Raw genomic sequence first — 21,617 nt, 5'->3', positions numbered from 1 at the left:
GAGGTTAGAAATAGGAAAGGATAGGTCACCCTATTGGGAGTTTTCTATAGGTCTCCGAATAGTTCCAGAGATGTAGAGGAAAGGATAGCAAAGATGATTCTGGATAGGAGCAAGAGTCATGGGTAGTTGTTATGGCGATCTTTAACTTTTCAAGTATTGACTAGAAATACTCTAGTTCAAGTACCTTAGATGTGTGCAGGAGGGTTTCCTGACACTATGTAGACAGGCGAACAAGGGGTGAGGCCACATTGGATTTGGTACAGGGTAATGAACCTGGCCAGGTGTTAGATTTGGAGGTCGGTGAGCACTTTGGTGATAGTGACCACAATTTGGTTATGTTTACTTTAGCGATGGAAAGGGATAGGAATATAATCACTGGGCAAGGGTTATAGCTGGGGGAAAGGCAATTACGATGCGATTAGGCAAGATTTAGGATGCATAGGATGTGAAGTAACCTGCAGGGGATGTGCACAATTGAAATGTGGAGCTTATTCAAGGAACAGCTACTGCGTATCCTTGATAAGTATGTACCTGTCAGACAGGGGGTAAGTGGTAGAGTAAGGTAGCAGTGGTTTACTAAAGAAGTTGAATCTCTTGTCAAGGGGAAGAAGAAGGCTTATGTTAGGATGAGACATGAAGGCTCAGGGTGCTTGAGAGTTACAAGCTAGCTAGACAAGACCTAAAGAGAGAACTAAGAAAAGTCAGTAATTTTAGTATCCGCAGGGGCAGTCAAGACTGTCCCCTCTTGCCATTGCTTTTTACATCGGCGATTGAGCCGCTGGCAGAGGCCATTCATAGGGACACCAACATACCTGCCCTAGAAGTGGGATTAAAATCACAAGATTATATTCTATGTAGATGATGTCCTTATCTTTCTGTCAAACCCAGCAGTTTCGGTATATCATTTGATACAATGCATTAATTCGTTTGGAACCTTTTTTGCGCTACAAGATCAATTTTCCAAAATCGGAGGCCATGCTTATGGGGTTCTCTGAAAAATACCCCTGACATCGAGGGCGATTCTCGATTTCCTTTTAAGTGGTCACAGGGCGGTTTCCTTTATTTAGGTATATTTATCGGTCCTGTCTTTGATCAGCTATTTACCCTCTCACAGACTTAGACCCCTTTACACTCTCACACACAGACATATACGTTTGTGGGGTGAACTTGTACTTGCAGAGTTACATTGTACTTTGCTCAAAAACTGCATGAATCCATGTAAGACCCTGTTAACTATTTTTTTAGATTAGAATCAGTCTAAACATTATGGCACAGATAGGGAACACAGAGGGCTAACACCGTCAACATCTTATGATGTTACAGTTAACCTGAGAATGTGACTTTTGTGACTTACACATGAAAGGTGTGAAACTATCATGGTCATTCTAACAGATGAGAGACTTAACAAACCATCAAGGTTTTTTTCAATATATAATTTCAGTTACATCACACTGTAAACTTTTGCTATAAATTCTGTGTCTTACAATTGTGTCCTCCACAACCACCTGATGAAGGAGCGTCGCTCCGAAAGCTAGTGCTTCCAATCAAACCTGTTGGACTATAACCTGGTGTTGTGTGATTTTTAACTTTGTACACCCCAGTCCAACACCGGCGTCTCCAAACCAAAGCTCTCTCATGTGAGTGACTGAGCTTGCGGGGACTCTGCTTCAATATGATTAGACATTGAAACTTTGTAGGCAAAGTGCCTCCTTATTAGTATGTTGTCCCGAGACAAAATGAGGACAGTTAAGGAATATTGCCATAATCCAATCATTATCAATACCGTTAAAGTATGGAGGGCAATGCGGCAGAGCGAGGGCAACACTCTGGGCAGCCAGGGGTGTGTCTTGCCTGTGTCACTTGTCCACAACCTATGACAGGATAAAGAAATAATTGAACAAGATTGGCAACGACAAAATAAAAGACTTCTGGTTTTACTAAGCCTCTCACACCAGTACAACAAGAGCAACATTTTAAGTCGATTAATGTCACCGGGCACTTTCTAAAGTACTGTTAAAAGGCACAGCAGTGAATGGATTTCCTTATTATTTATGGCTGAGCTGATTGATTTTTTGCAACCCTTCCCGGTTATTAATGGTCTTGTGTATGGTGATGAGAAAGGGAAAGGCTGAGGGTAGCTCCACACGCCGACTGAGTTTCTGGTGACCCCAGTGCAGACACTGTAGCTTATCTGCCAAATCCTTCCTCCCAGCCCTTTCCAAAGCATCCTGCAGCATCTTTGTTTTGTTCACTTTGTTCCAGGATTTCTCGTACCTGAAAAAAAAGGGAGAAATTTTTAATCAAACCAGAATCTGTACCTTACGAACAGGTCGCATTATTTTAAAATTTCATCGACCAAAAAGCGTGAATATGAAATTTCGGTTTAACTTTCGCTATTTGGCATCTCACATTCCCCGTTTCTCCTGTGCCTTGACCATTGGGGCTGTGCATGGGTCAGTGATCTCTACAGATTGTGACCCTTCAGTCCTGAGAACTGAGCACAGAAGTTGGGTGAACAACATGGATGAACCAGAGAAACATAGGAGCAGGAATGGACCATTCAGCCCCTCAAACCTTCACTCCTGTACTGGATCATGGCTGAACATCCACTTCAATGCCATTTTCCCATTCCTTGATGGTATTGGATTCTAAAAATCTATCCATCTCTACATTGAAAGTTTTTGTAATTTCACTCCTGGGATGTGGGTGGCTGTGGCTAAGCCAGCATTTACTGCCCAGAGAGAGTTAAGAGTCAACCACATTGCTGTAGGTGTGGAGTCACATGTAGGCCAGACCAGGTAAGGATGGCAGATTTGCTTCCCGAAAGGACATTAGTGAACCAGATGTGTTTTTCCAACAATTAACAACGGTTTCATGGTCATCATGAGACTCTTAATTCCAGATTTTTTTTTTTTTACTGATTTCAAATTTCACCATCTGCCATTAACTGAGTTTCTGGATTAATACAATAATACCAAATACTGTTCTGTCCACCCTATTCCACCGAACAAAAAGACTTTAGAGTGCAGGTCCATAGTTTCTTGAAAGTGAAGTCACAGATAGACAGGGTAGTGAAGAAGGTGTTTGGTATGCTTTCTTTTATTGGTCAGGGCATTGAGCGTAGGTGTCGGGAGGTCGTGTTGTGGCTTTACAAGATATTGGTTAAACCACCTTTGCAATACTGCATTCAATTCTGGTCTGCCTGCTTTAGGAAGGATGTTGTGAAACTTGAAAGGATTCAGAAAAGATTTAAAGCATGCTTCCAGGGTTGGAGGAATTGAGCTATATGGAGAGGCTAAATAGACTGGGGGCATTTTCTCTGGAGCGTCAGAGGCTAACAAGTGACCTTATAGCAGTTTATAAAATCATGAAAGGCATGGATATGGTGAATAGTTCAATGTCTTTTCCCCTGGGTAGGTGCGTCCAAAACTAGAGGGTAGAGGTTTAAAGGTGAGAGGGGAAAGATTAAAAGGGACCTAAGGGGCAACGTTTTCTCATAGAGGGTAGTGCGTGTATGGATGAAGAGGAAGTGGCGGACACTAGTACAATTACAACATTTAAAAGGATCTGGATGAGAATGTAAATTGGAAGTGTTTAGAGGGATTTGGTCCAAACGCTGGCAAATGGGACTAGATTAATTTAGGATCTGTGTCCCTTCACCTGCTAGGGTGAAGGGCAAGGATGCTGGGGGAAGGGAATGCTGGATGACTAGAGAAATTGAGGTTTTGGTCAAGAATAAGAAGGAAGCATATGTCAGATATAGACAGCAGAGATCAAGTGATTCCCTAGAAGAGTATAAAGGCAATAAGAGGGAAATCAGGAGGGCAAAAAGGAACATTAGATAGCTTTGGCAAATAAAATTAAAGAGAATCCAAAGGGATTCTACAAATGCATCAAGGACAAAAGGGAACTAGGGACAGAATAGGACCACTTAAAGGCAGTCTACGCGTGGAACGGCAGGAGATAGGGGAGTTACTAAACGAGTATTTTGCATCAGTGTTTACTGTAGAGAAGGATATGGAAGATACAGAACATGGGGAAATAAATAGTGATGTCTTGAAAAATGTATATATGACAGAGGAGGAGTTGCTGGATGTCTTAAAATGCCTAAATGTGGTCAAATCCCCAGGACCTGATCAGGTGTATCCTAGAACTCTGTGGAAAGCTATGGAAGTGATTGCTGGGCCCCTTGCTGAGATATTTGTATCATTGATAGCCACAGGTGAGGTGTTGGAAGACTGGAAGTTGGCTAACGTGGTGTCACTATTTAAGAAAGGTGGTAATGAAAAGCCAAGGAACTGTAGACCAGTGAGCCTGATGTCGGTGGTGGGCCAGTTGTTGGAGGGAATCCTGAGGGACAGGATTTACATGTATTTGGAAAGGCAAGGACTGATTAGGGAGAGTGAACATGGCTTTGTGCGTGGGAAATCATGTCTCACAAACTTGATTGAGTTTTTTGAAGAAGTAACAAAGAGGATTGATGAGGGCAGAGTGGTAGATGTGATCTATATGGACTTAAGTAAGGCATTTGACAATGTTTCATATGGTAGACTAGTTAGCAAGGTTAGATCTCATGGAATACAGGGAGAAGTAGCCATTTGGATACAGAACTGTCACAAAGGTAGAAGACAGAGGATGGTTATGGAGGGTTGCTTTTCAGACTGGAAACCTGTGACCAGTGGTGTGCCACAAGGACTCTGCTTTTTGTCATTTACATAAATGGGTGGTATGGTGGCTCAGTGATTAGCACTGCTGCCTCATAGTGCCAGGGGCCCAGGTTTGATTCCAACCTCAGGCGATTGTCTGTGTGAAGTTTGCACATTCTCCTCATCTGCACGGGTTTCTCCGGGTGCTCCAGTTCCCTCCCACAATCCAAAGTTAGGTGAATTGGCAATGCTAAATTACCCATAGTGTTCAACAATGTGTAGGTTAGGTTCACTAGTCATGGGCAAATGTAGAGCAATAGGTTAGGGGAATGGGTCTGGATGGGTCATTGTTCGGAGGGTCGTGTGGACTTGCTGGGCTGAATGATCTGTTTCCACACTGTAGGGATTCTATGATTCTCTGGCTTGGATGTGAACATAGGAGGTATGGTTAATAAGTTTGCAGATGACACCAAAATTGGAAGTATAGTGGACAGGGAAGAAGATTACCTTAGAGTACAATGGGATCTTGATCAGATGGGCCAATGGATTGAGGAGTGACAGATGGAGTTTAAGATAAATGCAAGGTGTTGCATTTTGGAAAGGCAAATCAGAGCAGTACTTACACATTGAATGGTCCTGGGGAGTATTGCTTAACAAAGATACCATTGGAGTGCCAGATCATAGCTCCTTGAAAATGGAGTCACAGGTAGACAGGATAGAGAAGAAGGTGTTTGGTAAACATTCCTTTATTGGTGAATGCACTAAGTATAGGAGTTGGGTGGTCATGTTGCAGCTGTAGAAGACATCAGTTAAGCTGTTACTGGAATACTGCATGCCATTCTGGTCTCCCTGCTTTAGGAAGGATGCTGTGAAACTTGAAAGGGTTCAGAAAAGAATTACAAGGATGTTGCCAGGGTTGGAGGCTTTGTGCTGAATTGGCTGGAGCTATTTTCCCTTGCATGTTGGAGGCTGAAGGGTGACCTTATAGAGGTTTATAAAATCATGAGGGACATAGGGTAAATAGACATGATCTTTTCCCTGAGGTACAGGAGTCCACAACTAGAGGCCATAGGTTTAAGGTGAGGGGAAAGATTTAAAAGGGACCTAAGGGGCAACCTTTTCACATAGAGGATGGTGTGTATGGAATGAGCTGCCAGAGGAAATGGTGGAGGCTGGTACAATTACAACATTTAAAAAGATAGGTATGTGAATCGGAGAGGTTTAGAAGGATATGGGCCAAGTGCTGACAAATAGGACTAGATTAATTTAGGATATCTGGTCGGCATTGACAAGTTGAACTGAAGGGTCTACTTCTATGCTGTATAGCTCTATGACTCTTCCCACAAGAACGCTGACCACCCAATATGCCCTTCTGGCTCCCAGGATGACCCATATTGTCAATGGCTTAATCACACCAGGTACTGTCTCCTTTGCCTTCAAACCTGGCATTATCACTGGGCGGCATGGTGGCTCAGTGGTTAGCACTGCTGCCTCACAGCACCAGGGACCCAGGTTTGATTCTAGGCCTCGGGCGACTCTGATCTTTCCCAGAACACTATGTTTCAATCCTTCCAATCAGATCTCTGCTCTACTGCAGTACTAAAACTACTCTTACCAAAATCACATATGCTCTGCAATGTGACTTTGGTAAACTTTTCCCTCCTGTCCTTCTTGATCTGCCTGCAGCCTTAGATACAGTGACCACACCGTCCTCCTCTTTCCCCTCTCCCCTGTCGTCCAGTTGGGTGTCTGGTGTATCGGAGACAGGTCATTTGCAAGGCTGTAGACGGGAAGTCAAGGGTTGTTTGTCGAAGGGAGAGATAATGACAGGGGCTTTGTCAGAGAGAAACAGAGGGACTGCGACTACTGGGAGAGAATTGATTATAACATGAAATGACACGAGATCCAGGAATGGGAATTAAATGTGTTATGGACCAGACCAAACCCACTCGAGACATACTAATATAGCCAAGACTCTAATTTTTCCTTATTTTAAAGGCAATTGCCTGGCATTGCAATCGTGATGCAATTTGATTGGTCAAACTACCAGTCTTGAAGTAAAGCACACTTTATTAATACACTATAGCTAAAAAAAAATTAGAGTAATTTTACTGGAAAACTTCACTGAGTAATATGTCACTTAACTACTAAACAGTAACTGTTCCAATATCGTAACATCTTGTTCTGAATTTAGAAAAAACCCAAGGTCTCATCAGCTCTTTACGTTATGGGCTTTGAAGCAGAATACTTGGCATCCCTCTGTCTCAACCTTTCGTCATTTAAAAAATAACCAGGACCAAATACAAGGTCCTAGGGAGTGTTACTGAACAAAGAGACCTTGCAGTGCAGGTTCATAGCTCCTTGAAAGTGGAGTTGCAAGTAGATAGGATAGTGAAGAAGGCGTTGGGTATGCTTTCCTTTATCAGTCAGAGTATTGAGTACAGGAGTTGGGAGGTCACGTTGTGGCTGTACGGGAAATTGGTTAGGCCACTGTTGGAATATTGTGTGCAATTCTGGTCTTCCTATCGGAAGGATGTTGTGAAACTTGAAAGGGTTCAGAAAAGATTTACAAGGATGTTGCCAGGGTTGGAGGATTTGAGCTATAGGGAGAGGCTGAACAGGCTGGGGCTGTTTTCCCTGGCGTTGGAGGCTGAGGGGTGACCTTATAGAGGTTTACAAAATTATGAGGGGCATGGCTAGGATAAATAGACAAAGTCTTTTCCCTGGGGTGGGGGAGTCCAGAACTAGAGGGCATAGGTTTAGAGTGAGAGGGGAAAGATATAAAAGACACCTAAGGAGCAACATTTTCACACAGAGGGTGGTGCGTGTATGGAATGAGCTGCCAGAGGAAGTGGTGGAGGCTGGTACAATTGCAACATTTAAAAGGCATCTGGATGGGTATATGAATAGGAAGGGTTTGGAGGGATATAGGCCGGGTGCTGGCAGGTGAGACTAGATTGTGTTGGGATATCTGGTCAGCATGGACGGGTTGGACCGAAGGGTCTGTTTCCATGCTGTACATCTCTATGACTATGACAAGTGGTCAGCAATCAAGTGAATGAGAATTAAGTTGAAAAAGAGCAATGATCACACGTCAAAAGTACACACTGAAGTGATGTGAAGTCTTGACTTCATGCTCAGTGCAATAGGTCACCATCTAGTCACCAGGTTGGTCCATTTGCACAAAGTTCTGGAGAACTGGTGACAATGACAGAATGTTACGATGGTCACTGTCCTTCTAACTCAGAGCATTTGCATATAACACAAGAGACAGAAGACCTCAGAGCAGACGTGATGCAGTAATGAAACTTTTGACGTACCAGCTCTCTAGCATTTTCCTTGCTTGCACCTTTTTCTCCAGGGAGGCTCTATGGAAGTGGCTGATCTCTGCTCTGCTGAAGCCCAGCTCACAGGCCACGATGGTCCATTGAAAGCCTAGGTCTTTGGCCAGTTCCTGGACAGACTTCAGGTTGATGACTGCATCCTGACTCAGGGATCGGAGCAGAACAGAACCACTCAAATAACAACATACCAAAGATACCAGCAACACCTGTTACAACCACATCAAAACCATCAGTGATTCAGGCTTTAGAGAATGCCAACAGAATGGCAGGTTGGGAGGGAAGTGAGAATGTTGAATTCAGATCTGAAACAAAATGCCATGGATAGAGGAAGGGTACCAGTGAAAACCCTCATACACATGGACCGTGAGCTGTGGGTTATCATTCAGTTTCTTCAGAGTTAGTGACTGAATAATGTAAACATTTAAAAATACTGCTTCCCAAACTTTATTCCCATGGGCCCACATTGAGGCTTGAAAATGTCACGACTCATTATGTGAGTACTGGAAGAGCAGAGTAAGGGGGATGTGAGAGTGGGAACTGTTAGAGCGGAAGTACAGAGGTTATACCTTGGTGAGAGTTCCATAATGGCCATTGCTGCCTCAGAACTCTGGACCCCAATCTCTTCTTGGGGCCCTGATCTCCACTTTGAGAAGCCCTGGACTAGATCAGCGACTAGTCCTATACCTACCACCACCCCCAACAGTCTCAGATTCCCATATACATCCCCTCCACCACTCTTACTTTCCTGTCCCATTACCTACCCCACTCTTCTACTCCGATCAGCTGACATTCATAGAAACCATGGGTCATAGAGATGTAAAGCATGGAAACAGACCTCCACTTTGAGAAGCCCTGGACTAGATCAGCGACTAGTCCTATACCTACCACCACCCCCAACAGTCTCAGATTCCCATATACATCCCCTCCACCACTCTACCCACTCTTACTTTCCTGTCCCATTACCTACCCCATTCTTCTACTCCAATCAGCTGACATTCATAGAAACCTACACAATTATAGAGTCATGGAGATGTAAAGCATGGAAACAGACCCTTCGGTCCAACCCGTCCATGCCGACCAGATATCCCAACACAATCTAGTCCCACCTGCCAGCACCCGGCCCATATCCCTCCAAACCCTTCCTATTCATACACCCATCCAAATGCCTCTTAAATGTCACAATTGTACCAGCCTCCATCACTTCCTCTGGCAGCTCATTCCATACACGTACCACCCTCTGTGTGAAAAATTGCCCCTTAGGTCTCTTTTATATTCTAACAGGATTAGATGGTGTAAATGCAGGAAGGGTGTTTCTGATGACCAGAAAGTCTAAAACCAAGGGTCACAGTCTAAGGATTCAGGGGTAGACTATTTAGGACTGAGATGAGGAGAAATGTCTTCATCCAGAGCGTGGTGAACCTGTGGAATTCTCTGCCACAGAAAGCAATTGAATGTTTTCAAGAAAGTTAGATATAGTTCTTAGGGCTAAATGGATCGAAGAGCATGGAACGAAAGGGTGAGTAGAGTACTGAGTTGGAACAGTATTACACTGAACGGTGGAACAGGCTCTAAGGACTGAATGGCCTACTCCTGCTCCTACTTCTATGTTTCAACCTATTCCAGTCAACTCCTCCCTCACTACCCCCACCCAGCACACACTATCCTTGGTTACCTCACTCCCACTTCCCATCAGTGCCCTTTCTCTTCTTGATCACTTCCCCTGCCGATCACTGAACCTGCCTCCTCTCAGTCACCATTCCTTCCCCTCTCAGTCACTTCTATTCCCAATCACTGCTTTTCTAACCCTTTCAAATGTCTTCTCATCACTGATCCCTCTCTCTCCCTCCCTCCCCAAAATGGAAATTGCAAAGACTCATGAGGATATGGTTTCAGGATTTAGAGATGCGAATGTTGGTCTGGGGTGTACAAAGTTAAAAATCACACAACACCAGGTTATAGTCCAACAGGTTTAATTGGAAGCACACTAGCTTTCGGAGCAACGCTCCTTCATCGGGTAGTTGTCCTGATGAAGGAGCAGAGCTCGGAAAGCTAGTGCTTCCAATTAAACCTGTTGGACTATAGCCTGGTGCTGAATGATTTCAGGAGGTCACCTTCTGATAAAATAAGCAGTTTGCCAAACTAAGTTGTCAGCAATAAAGTATGAAATTATATATTTTAGAGGGAAGGACATGGAGAGGCAAGGAAATGTTAATTGAAAAACGTAGAAGAGACGTTGGGGGGGTCGATGATCAAGCAGCAGAAAGATTTTATTAAAGCATAGAGGATCCCTGGCTACAGAAATTGAGGTGTGGTGCATTTAAATAAAGTAATTTTGCTAAAGGGATTGGAAGGGTGTGGTCAGGGAGAGAATAGGGGTTGGGATACTCTTTAAAGTATTGGTGCGGATTCGATGAGCTGTACAGCCTCTATGCACTGCTAGGATTCCATGATTCTAAAGCTTTACAAATAAATCATCACCAAGTCACACAGTAATATGGCACAGAAACGAACTCTTTGGTCCATGCCAACTATAATCCCAAATTAAACTAGTTCCACCTACCTGCAATTGGCCCACATCATTCCAAACATTTCTTATCATGTACTTATCCCAATGTTCTTTTAAATGTTGTAACTGTGCCCGCATCTATCAATTTCTCCAGAAAATTAATTAATTTCACACATGAACCACTCTCTGTGTAAAAGATATGCTTCCATGTCTTTTTTAAAATGTTTCTCCCCTCACCTTAAGAAAATGCCCCCTCCAACCCCTGGGCTTGAAATCCTCCTCCCTAGGGAAAAGACACCTGCCATTCACCTTATCTATACCCCTCATTATTTTATAAACCTCTATAAGGTCACACCTCAACCTCAGTTGAATCTCAGTTGGCGGACTGTGTTCCTGGGCATTGCACTTAAGGAAGGTCATTAATTTGTAAGATAGATGAAGATTTGCAGTGCCCCCTCAGCCCTGGGTGTTGCTGCAGACTTTGCCAGCCTGCTCAATATCGAAAGGACGCAGCAATAAAGGCTGTAAAAATAACCTGAGACTAGAGTGTTAAGTCTGTTTGCTGATCTAAAGTTTGCACTGCTACATACTATCCAATTGAATGTGGCACAAGTGACCGATCAGAGGAATGGGACCTGAAATTGTGCTGCTGAAACTCCAGTGCACCTACTTTGTGGTGTGCTTTATGGTCATCCATTGCTGGTTACACCTTCCAAGAGCATCAGATCTAAAAATTGAACCCAAGTCCTGAGGCTCTCAATTGCTGTGTTTGAAGAGCAAAAATGACAATCATAACTAAACCAAAGAATATTTCTATGTTGGGAGGTCCTTAATGAATGCCTGAAATGTAGGTGAATTCTTCCTGTTCTCAGGTGAACTTCTGAGCTGGAGCATCTGCAATCTCCTTGGATAGAGAACTTCCATTTACGGAGTTTGAACAGTTTAGACCCATACCATTAGAAGGATGAGGGAAGATCTTTTTGAAACATGAGTTCTCCAGAGGACTGAATGGTGTGGAATGAAAACAGAAATTGCTGGAAAACCACAGCAGTTCTGGCAGCATCTGTGGAGAGAAAGTCAAGTTAGAAAGCAGAAGAAGCTTCTGTTCCGAAGAAGGGGCACTGGACATGAAATGTTAACTCTGCTTTCTCTTGACAGATAGTGCCAGACCTGCTGAGTTTTCTGCAATTTCTGTTTTTGCGTTAGAATGGACGAATTAGGCTGAAGGTCCTATTTCTGTGCTGTATGACTCTATGAAGCTTGTGGCGAGAGCATAGAATTGATTTACTAGAAGGTTGGCAAGAAGAAGGGACCTTCGGTTCAACAGACAGTAGAGAATCTGGAATTTATCCCCTTTGGGCAGAGAGGAGATATTTTATTGTGTTGCACTTTAAGAAGGCTTTTGATTGAGTAAATAAGGAGACACTGTTAGCACTGGTGGGGGCAGTCACAACCATATTTAAGAGGATTTGCAAAACAAATGAGGATTGTATGTTTTATGTTACGGTTTTTTACATTCTGGAATGCAGTGCCTGGGATCAGATTCAAGAACAATTTCCTTAAGGGCAAATTTGCAGATCTATGAGGGAACAGCAAGGACAATTGTTGAAGGAACCAGCATAAGTACAGTGATCGAAAAGGCCTCTCTCTCTTTTTCTTGCTCTCTCTCTCTCTCTCTCTCTCTCTCTTTCTCGCTCTTCCCCTCCTCTCTCTCTCTAATGGAAGATTTGATAAAAGCACTTAACACAGACACCGATACAGAAGCTGAACTTTCAAGCCTCGAAATTCCCTCCAAAATAGAGGCCATCTTATTCTCTGGTTATAAAAGTGAACCAGGAGTGTGGGTGTGGATGCTTGCCATTTTGAAATGTCATTGGCAAAGGACGTGGGATGTCTTAAACACACACACATCTTTGCAACACAGCCCCTATTTCCTAATGATCTCTTGCACCCTGTCATAAGATAGCAGAAAGTAACACATCCAGTGAGAAATGGAGGCTCCGTGTGTGGTGTGTTTATTTAGCAAGATGTGACTGAAAGGGTGATGATGTGGGTGGATGGTCAATTTATATGATGAGTACAAAAACATACATGAGATTTACAATGTGCTATGTGCACAGAAACAGACCTATCGTTCCAACTCAACCATGCCGACCAGATATCCAAACCTAATCTAGTCCCATTTGCCAGCATCCGGCCGATATTCCTTTCAACCCTTCCTATTTATATATCCATCCAGATGCCTTTTAAATGCTGTAATTGTACCAGCCTCCACCACTTCCTCTAGCAGCATATTCCATACACGCACCACCCTTTGTATGAAAATGTTGCCCCTTCAGATCCTTTTAAATCTTTCCCTGCTCACCCTAAACCTATGCCTCTAGTTCTGGACTCCCCAACCCCAGGGAAAATACTTTGTCTATTTATCCTATCCGAGTACAAAAACATACATGAGATTTACAATGTGCTATGTGCACAGAAACAGACCTATCGTTCCAACTCAACCATGCCGACCAGATATCCAAACCTAATCTAGTCCCATTTGCCAGCACCCGGCCGATATTCCTTTCAACCCTTCCTATTTATATATCCATCCAGATGCCTTTTAAATGCTGTAATTGTACCAGCCTCCACCACTTCCTCTGGCAGCATATTCCATACACGCACCACCCTCTGTATGAAAATGTTGCCCCTTCAGTTCCTTTTAAATCTTTCCCTGCTCACCCTAAACCTATGCCTCTAGTTCTGGACTGCCCAACCCCAGGGAAAATACTTTGTCTATTTATCCTATCCATGCCCCACATGATTTTATAAACCTCAATAAGGTCACCCTCAGCCTCTGATGCTCCAGGGAAAACAGCTCCGGCCTATTCAGCCTCTCCCTGTAGCTCAAACCTGACAACATTCTTGTAAAGCTTTTCTGAGCTCTTTCAAGTTTCATAATACCCTTCCTATAGCAGGGAGACCAGAATTGCACACAATATTCTAAACATGGCCTAACCAATGTCCTGTACAGCTGCAACACGACCTCCAAACTCCTATACTCAATGCTCTGACCAATAAAAGCAAGCATACCAAACGCCTTCTTCGCTATCCTAACATATCAGTCACTGTCTCTGAAATGAAATAGGGTGGCTGGAACTTGTATCGAGCATAAGTACTGACACAGGACAGATGGGCTGATGGCCTTTTCTGCGCTGTAAAAGTCAATGTAATTTCACTCATCTTTTGACCATCATAGTAACTTATACTTGCCTCCTGTGTTCGGCAGGTCATAGTTATTTATGATCGGAGTCAGTAGACGCTTGGGACTCTCCTTATTGTTGATCCTGTTGAGAAGTGAATTTTGGGATGAAGATTTACACTGTGTAAGATACAGCCACATATTTCACCACTGAATGTCTACAACGTAAATCACCAAGGTGAACCAACCTCTACACTGCTTCGTTTGAATAGTTCCCTCGAGGGCAAACCCTGAAACACTTCTCCTTTCCAAATGGGAGAAATCCGGGTGGGAGTTCAGTAAATTGACGGGAATTCATGGTTGCTATGTTGTAACTAAAACATAGCAGTTCTGACCACGTTGTTAAAAATTAAATGAGTTATGCTTCACAAGGCAGCCATTCTTTAACAGATGTTAAAGTCAATATGTGACTCAAACAACCCAAACCAGGAAGGCACAACACAAAATATTTGAGGGCCACACATCTGTATATCAAATTCAGCAATGAGGGTGCCTGAACACAGAACACGGTGGGTAGATGTGGCTGCTTGCCATATTGGTTTGGACTGTTCTGTATACTGGAGGATGCTTTGTCAATAGACAGTGCATGACTCACCAATAAACTCACTCAGTAATTTATGAAACTATGGCAAGAAGTAAAGAAAGGCTGAGTTACCCACTATCATAAAGCTAGCCCCTTTTTTATTAAAAAGCTGTTCCTTGGCTCATGGATACTCTGTCCTTGATTTTTTTCAAAGGGGTCAATCAGTCTGGTTTGGTAGAGAGAGATGAAATGGCTTTTGAGAGGCCTTTTGTTTATATGTAAACAGATGAGACTTCAGGCCAAAGTGGTCATGTTTTCGAAGTGACCTGTTTAATGAAAGGGGAGTGGTCAGCTCTCTAGCTCAGCTGAGCAGTTTTAGTTTATTCTTGAACTGGGTTGGAAGTTCAACAGGGAGCTGTGTGTAAACTCTCTCTCTCTCTTTTCTGCCCTTCAACTTCAACCTGTAAGCAATAATTCCATTAAACTGGTTTTTAAAGAGAGTTTGCTTATTGGAACTGTTGTGTATATTTGGAACAGCATACTTGAGTCTGGTTGGATAGGTTATGTTTCATTGTGTAATTTTGTGAATAAACTTCTGTCTGTTTTAAAATCTAGTAGTCAACCTGGCTAACTTAATCTGGATAATTTTCGCTGTACACTTACCAAAACAAATTGCAAAGTTATGGTCTGGGGCTGCTTGCTTTAGAATGTTTTGAGTGGTCTGGCCTAGTCCATAACACTCTATCACTCCATTCAGGTTAGCTGCTGTTTTCTCATTTGAGATTGTTAACTTGGCTTTGGGTCTTTTGTGAAACATTTTCTGACTCTTCAAAAAACTTACTCCTAACAGCGGAGAAGATTTCTCTGTAGTTTTGGGCTGTTTCAGAACAAGGTATTCTGGTAAGACTGCCTCTGGAGTTGGCTGAGCACTTGGGAGGAACAAGTAAGATAGGAGAGGGCAGGTACAGCTGGGAAGAGGGAGCAGGAGGAGAAATATTCAGGAGGACTCAGTGGGTCTTCAAGGGGCATATCCCATTCCTCATCTCTCTGAGGAGCAGTGTTTGAGGTTCTGAAGTTTCCCCAAGAAGGTTATCAGTGAATGTGGTGAAAGGCATATTCTAGCAGTCTCGCCTCTTGGTCGTTTGTTCTGTGTCAGACTACTCTCCTACGAACCTGACCTTGAGAATTTTTTTAAAACAGTGAACCAGGTCACATGCTGCAGCCATCACTCGAACCCTGCCCCAGTGAACAGACATCACTTCCTCGGGCTGTCTAAGGTCATCTTGCTCCTTCACTTTTACACCATGGACACCTACTGTCCAGCAGTGGGTGACATATCCCCCCTTCAATGCGGAATCAGGGAAGATTCTGAGGCTCCTTACATTGCGGAGAACACCTACATCTCCGTCACTGAGGACAGAGTGAAGCATTCGCACATGTTACAGGTTTCCCTAGGGAGCAAAGTGAAATACCGACTGCTGGCAGATTAGCCGGCCATGAACACTCCATCCCCAATCAGACAGATTTATCAATCGTAAAGGATTCTAGTTTACATGTAATAAGTCTCTACCCAAATTCCTGGGCTTCACCCTTCCTCCAGAATCAGGTCACTGTGCTGCCTTGATTCTCACCAAGCTCTCTATTCACAGAATACTGCTAGGGACGAGACAAGTCCCCCCCGAAGTAAATTATGGAGATAGCCAAGACCTCAACTTAAAAGCAAGAGTAAGGCACTGTGTTCCAGATATGATTTGATTGGTTCACCACTAAGCTTGAATCAAAACACACTTTATCCTTACAATGCAATTAAAATGCAACAAAATGAAGAATCAGTATAACTTTATGCTGTTGACATAATTAACAAGAGAATGTATAATTTAACCACTAATCATCAACTGATCCAATATAGACAACATCCCAGAGAGGTCCTGACAGAAGAGGATATTTCTTCTTTCGGAGAATCTATAACTAGAGGGGAAAAAATAAACTGGAATGGCAGGGGTTCTGCTCATTCTGAGAGCTGGAACACAAAAAGATATAGGCAACATCCCATTACCATACCCTTTAGCAAAATGCAATGCCGCAAAACAGTCACTCCAATCCAGTAGAAATACTGAAAGAAACAACCTGGCCCCTTTTGATTTCTAAGAGGAAGACTCTGTCTAAGTCTTCAATCTGGCAGCAGAGAGAACTCTTGGCATCTGTTCCAGCAGCTAACAAAAAAAAACTCACTGAAAGCACAACCAAAGCCCTCCGAGTCTGTATGAGCCTGACCCCACCAATTTATTATTCTTACTTTTAAAAAAAACCTGAATTTACTTACAAACCGTCGGAAGGAAACACCTTTGTAGCACTGAGCCAAAACCCCTCTGCAAAGGAAACAGGACAGAAACTATCTCTTAAAGGCACAGTGTTGTCACAATACATGCCCAAAGATAACATCTTCAAACCTGACTCTTCGTTCATGTCGGTAACCCAGACTCTGCTTAAAGTCCAGCTCCTGTGTCAGAAGTCTTTAAGAAGGTAAATTGTTTGGATCTTCCTCTGCCAAACATCATCTGAATGATTATCGGTGGTTACATTCATAGCCACAGATCCCTGAAGGTAGCAAGACAAGTAGATAAATTAGTTAAGGACATGTAAGGAATACTTGCCTTTATTAGCAGATGTGGAGGTGTTGAACTGGGGCGAACAAAGTTATAAGTCACGTGACACCAGGTTATAGTCCAATAGGTACATTTGAAATCATAAGCCTTCGGAGTGTAGCCCCTTCACCTGTTGGGCTATAACCTGGTGTTATGTGAGAGAATACAAGAGCAAGGAGGCTGTCCTGGAACTGTATAAAATGCTGGTTAGGTCTCAACTGGAGTACTGTGCGTAGTTCTAGTCACCACATTAAAGGATGTGGTTGCACTCGAGAGGGAAAAGAGGAGATTCACTAGATTCAGCAGGACGGTCTGAACTATGAGGAAAGATTGGGTTGTTTTCCTTGGAGTAATGAAGATTGAGAGAAAACCTGATAGGTGTGAATAAGTTGATGAGAGGCACAGATAGGATGGAAAGGGAGACTCATTTTCCATTGCTAAAGGGGTCAATTAATAAAGGGCATAAATTTAAGGCAATAAATAGAAGGCAAAGAGGAGAATTGGGGAGAAATGCTCTCATTCAGAGGGTGGTGAGAGTTTGGAAATCGCTACCTAAAAGGGTGGTTGATTCAGAAACATTTAAGCTGTATTTTGATATTCACTTGTGCTGCCAGAGCTATTGGCCAGTAGTTAGAAATTAGGATTAGTGTAGTTGGATTGTTGCAGACTGGTTTGAACTTGAGAGGCTGAATGCTCTCCTTCTACACTATAACTGTCCATCAGTTTAGGTTAGGAACCGGGCAAAAGTGAGGACTGCAGTCGCTAGAAACCAGAGTTTAGGTCAGAGCGGTGCTGGAAAAGCACAGCAGGTCAGGCAGCACCCGAGGAGCAGGAGAACCGACGTTTCGTTCCTGATGAAGAGCTTATGCTCGAAACATCGAGTGTCCTGCCCCTCCGATGGTGCCCAGCACCACACCTTTCCACGTCCATCACCCTTGATGGCGATGAAGGGTCTAGGCCCCACCTCCCCGCCCAGCGGGCCGACATGCGCACCTCGCCGCCTCCGGATGACGTCATAGCGCGGTTTCGGGGCGGAGATTGCGCATGACGTCATCGCCGCAGGTTGGCGACTGCGTGACGTCGCTGGGACCGCACGTTGGTCCTGACGTCATGGCGGCTGGAGAGAGCATGGTCACGGGTTCAGGTTGATGGGCTCCGACAGAGGGAGCGGGGGGGGGACACGACAGAGGGAGCGGGGGGGGACACGGGACACGGGACGTCTCCTGGTGCCGCCGGGCAGGCCGCAGTCACCACTCACTCTCTCTGAGGGAAGGAATCGGAAACTGCGAAGTCGGGCCCGGAGGCAAGTGAGGGATGTGGGGAGGGCGGCCCCGCCGCGGGGTGTGAGGCTCGGCCCCGCGGGGTGTGAGGGACGGTGCCCCCCCCCCCCCCCCGCGGGGTGTGAGGGACGGAGCCCCCCCGGGTGTGAGGGACGGTGCCCCCCCCCCCGCGGGGTGTGAGGGACGGTGCCCCCCCCCCGCGGGGTGAGAGGGTCGGCCCCGCGGGGTGTGAGGGACGGAGCCCCCCCCCCCGCTGGGTGTGGGGGTCGGGGAGGGGGGGCTGCAGGCTGCACTGTGATATTAAACGGTGTAGGTGGTGCAATTGCAAAGTGTTCCCTCAGTCCCTACTGAGGTTTGAGCTTAGAATAGTCAAGGTGACTGAATATTTTAAGTATTCCCCTTACTCCTCCAACAAAACAAGTAACCGTACTGATACATTGAGCGACACAAGGGACAGTTCCTTGCTGATTGTGGCTAATATGGTACAAAATGATCTGAAGGGGTGATGTGGCGGGGCCGGTGTTGGACTGGGATGGACAAAGTTAGAATTTGCCCGATACCAGGTTATGGTCCAACAGGTGTATTTGAAATCACAAGCTTTCGGAGCGCTGCTCCTTCATCAGGTGAAGTGACTTAACCTGCGGAAGGAGCAGTGCTCCAAAAATACACCCGTTGGACCGTAACCTGGTGTTGTGTGACTTACTCCTATGTCTTATGGTCTTATGAACTGCTGACTTTGAATGAAGAAGCATATTTCGTTGCGTTGGTTTGGATAAGATCGACCAAATAGACCTCTTCTGTGCTATGTAATTTGTACAGTTCCATATATTGGGCATATTCATGGAATTTATTAATGTAATTCTGTTCCCTTGTATAAAGTTAATTTGTAAAGTGACTCTGTAATTGACATTGTTACTGAGAGAATAGATTACATTAGATTTAGATTACATTACATTGCAGTGTGGAAACAGGCCCTTCGGCCCAACAAGTCCACACCGACCCATACCCCTAATCTAACACTACGGGCAATTTAGCATGGCGAATTCACCTGACCTGCACATCTTTGGACTGTGGGAGGAAACCAGAGCACCCGGAGGAAACCCACGCTGACACAGGACGAAAGTGCAAACTCCACACAGTTAGTCGCCTGAGGTGGGAGTTGAACCTGGGTCTCTGGTGCTGTGAGGCAGCAGTGCTAACCACTGTGCCACCGTGCCGCCCACAACATCTTTAATTGCTTGGCTTTGATTTCTATTTTAAATCGCTATTATCTGTAGTCTGCAATATTAAGGACATAAATCATGCAGACACACTCTGCACAATGATGGGTCTCGAATAGATATTTATTACTGAACACCAGAGACCAAAAAGACTATAATTTCTGGTCCCAAAAAAAAACGATCACTATTGCCCACCTCTAACGTGTGACTACCCTCTTCCTAAAACCATGAAATGATACCAGGCCGCTGATTACTGTCCAGCCTCTCCTCCCCACTGACTGTGTCTGCAATCTGTCCCTCCTCCCCCAGCCACACAAGGCAAACCAAGCTCAGGGTCTTTGTGAAAATCAAGGCCGAAGTGTGCAGGCTTCCTGGAGAGGGGGAGAGAATTGTAAAATTAAAGGTGTATCACTCACTGGGCTGAGGAGTGGCAGATGGAGTTTAGTTTGAATTAATGCGAGGTATTGGATATGGTAAATCAACCAAGTGCAGGACCAGTACAATTAAAAGTAGGGCCTTTGGCGGTGTTGGAGAACAGAGACCTTTACCGTCAGGTATAATTCTTTAAAATTTGCATCTCATAGTCCTCCGTTTGCCTATTTCTTTTATATAGGGCAATGATTTGGCCAGCGAAGATGGTACCATGGTGACAACTGTATTGCAGCAGTTGCTCACTTATGCTAAACTTGTCAAACTCCCTAATGTTATTGTGTCCAAACATAGTTAAACATCACAGCACCAGGTTATAGTCCAACAAGTTTATTTGAAAGTACTAGCTTTCGGAGCATGCTCCTTCAAGAGGTAGCCTGAAAATCAGTGTTTCCAAATAAACCTGTTGGACTATAACCTGGTGTTGTGTGACTTTTAACTTTGTCCACTCCAGTCCAACAGTGGCTCCTCCACATCAAGATCAACCATAACCATCTTGTATATAATGAGTAATTGAAGGAAAAGTTGATCAGTGCAGAGAACCAACTTTCCAACCACAAAAGCATTCTGCAGAGATATATTTCCCTCCCCACCCCTCTCAGCATTCTGTTGAGACCATTACCTCCATGACACTCTCATTAGGTCCATGCCCCCCACCAATCCACCCTCCACTCCCGGCATCTTCCCTTCGACACCACAAGAGGTGTAAAACTTGCGCCCACACCTCTCCCTCACCTCCATCCAAGGCCCCAAAGGGTCCTTCCACATCCAGCAGAGATTTTCCTGTGCATCCAAACATCTCATCTCCTGTGTCTGTTGCTTTTCATGTGGTCTCCTCTGCAGTGGGGAGACAGGTTGCCAACTTGGGGAACCTCCCAGAGAACATCTCTGGCACACAAGCACCAAACAATCCTATTGCTGATCATTTCAATTCCCCTCCCACTCTGCCAAAAACATGCAAGTCCTGAGCCACCTCCACTGCCAAACCCTAGCCACCTGACACCTGGAGGAACAGAGCCTCATCTTCCACCTAGGGACCCTCCAACCCACATGGCATGAACGTCAACTTCACCAGTTTCTTCATCTCCCCTCTCCCCCCCCCCCCCACCTTATCCCAGATTCAACCCTCCAACTCGGCACTGCCCTTTTGAACTGTCCATCCTGTCCATCTTCCTTGCCATCTTTCCGATCCACCCTCCACTCTGAGCTATCATCATCACTCTCCACCTTCATCTACTTATCGCCTTCCAGGCAACTTCGTGTCCAAAGCCTCTATGAAGTATTATGCAAAAACAAAACACTCTGGACAGGAATAAGGTCAATAAGAACAGTTGGTTGAATTCCGTATTATAAACAGAGAAATAACATCTCAAGTTATGGGCGAGTGGTGGAAGGTGGGACTGGCATTGATTTAGTGTAACTTTAGCAATATGGTTTTGATGGGCCAAAGGATGTCTTCTGTACTATATACTATGAAAGACTAATAAACTAAACATTTTTGAGCTCTGCAGTCTGGATCATCGGCTGGATGGCATAGATTTGAGGGAAAGCAGGATAAATATGGTAAACCTTAACTGAATGAGATGATGTAAGATGAGAGGAAACTCATATGGGGCAGAAACATCCAGATGGACCAGTCATTCTGAATAACCTGATTTTCTGCACATAGTTATTGGTAATTGCAGTTCTGTGTTTACGTAGTTGACTCACCCATGACCCTTTCACTGTTTGTTTTGGCATTCTGCGGAATCATTATGTTGTCAACCTAAAGCTCCATTTC

General features: G+C 44.4%; 1 protein-coding gene across 4 annotated transcripts; it reads right to left on the bottom strand.

Annotated features, from left to right (window-relative positions):
* Positions 1-1,918: 1,918 nt before the first annotated feature.
* On the bottom strand, positions 1,919-17,869 carry wu:fc50b12 (uncharacterized protein LOC103911624 homolog). 4 transcript variants are annotated; one of them, XM_043700249.1, is made up of 5 exons: positions 17,825-17,869; positions 16,714-16,861; positions 13,752-13,825; positions 7,967-8,196; positions 1,919-2,274 (listed from the first exon to the last, which is right to left on the bottom strand). In XM_043700249.1, exons 3-5 carry the CDS (start codon positions 13,770-13,772, stop codon positions 2,046-2,048), a joined length of 480 nt encoding a protein of 159 aa, XP_043556184.1. In that variant the 5' UTR covers positions 13,773-13,825; positions 16,714-16,861; positions 17,825-17,869; the 3' UTR covers positions 1,919-2,045. The 4 variants fall into 4 exon arrangements, with proteins under 4 accessions (XP_043556184.1, XP_043556185.1, XP_043556183.1 ...); XM_043700250.1 differs by lacking the exons at positions 16,714-16,861; positions 17,825-17,869 and adding an exon at positions 16,918-17,702; XM_043700248.1 differs by lacking the exons at positions 16,714-16,861; positions 17,825-17,869 and adding an exon at positions 13,929-14,410.
* Positions 17,870-21,617: the final 3,748 nt, after the last annotated feature.

This window comes from Chiloscyllium plagiosum, chromosome 12, assembly GCF_004010195.1.
Source record: "Chiloscyllium plagiosum isolate BGI_BamShark_2017 chromosome 12, ASM401019v2, whole genome shotgun sequence".
NCBI classification, from domain to species: Eukaryota; Metazoa; Chordata; class Chondrichthyes; order Orectolobiformes; family Hemiscylliidae; genus Chiloscyllium; species Chiloscyllium plagiosum.
The sequence above is the reverse complement of the archived record's forward strand: the minus strand, read 5'-3'. Positions and strand labels throughout refer to the sequence as shown.

Excerpts from the sequence above, each read along its gene's own strand:
- wu:fc50b12 (XM_043700249.1), bottom strand. The coding sequence starts at position 13,772 with ATGACCTGCCGAACACAGGAG. Across the intron at positions 8,197-13,751 it reads TGACCTGCCGAACACAGGAG|GTGTTGCTGGTATCTTTGGT; the intron begins GCAAGTATAAGT and ends TGGTTGTAACAG. Across the intron at positions 2,275-7,966 it reads AGGAAAATGCTAGAGAGCTG|GTACGAGAAATCCTGGAACA; the intron begins GTACGTCAAAAG and ends CTTTTTTTTCAG.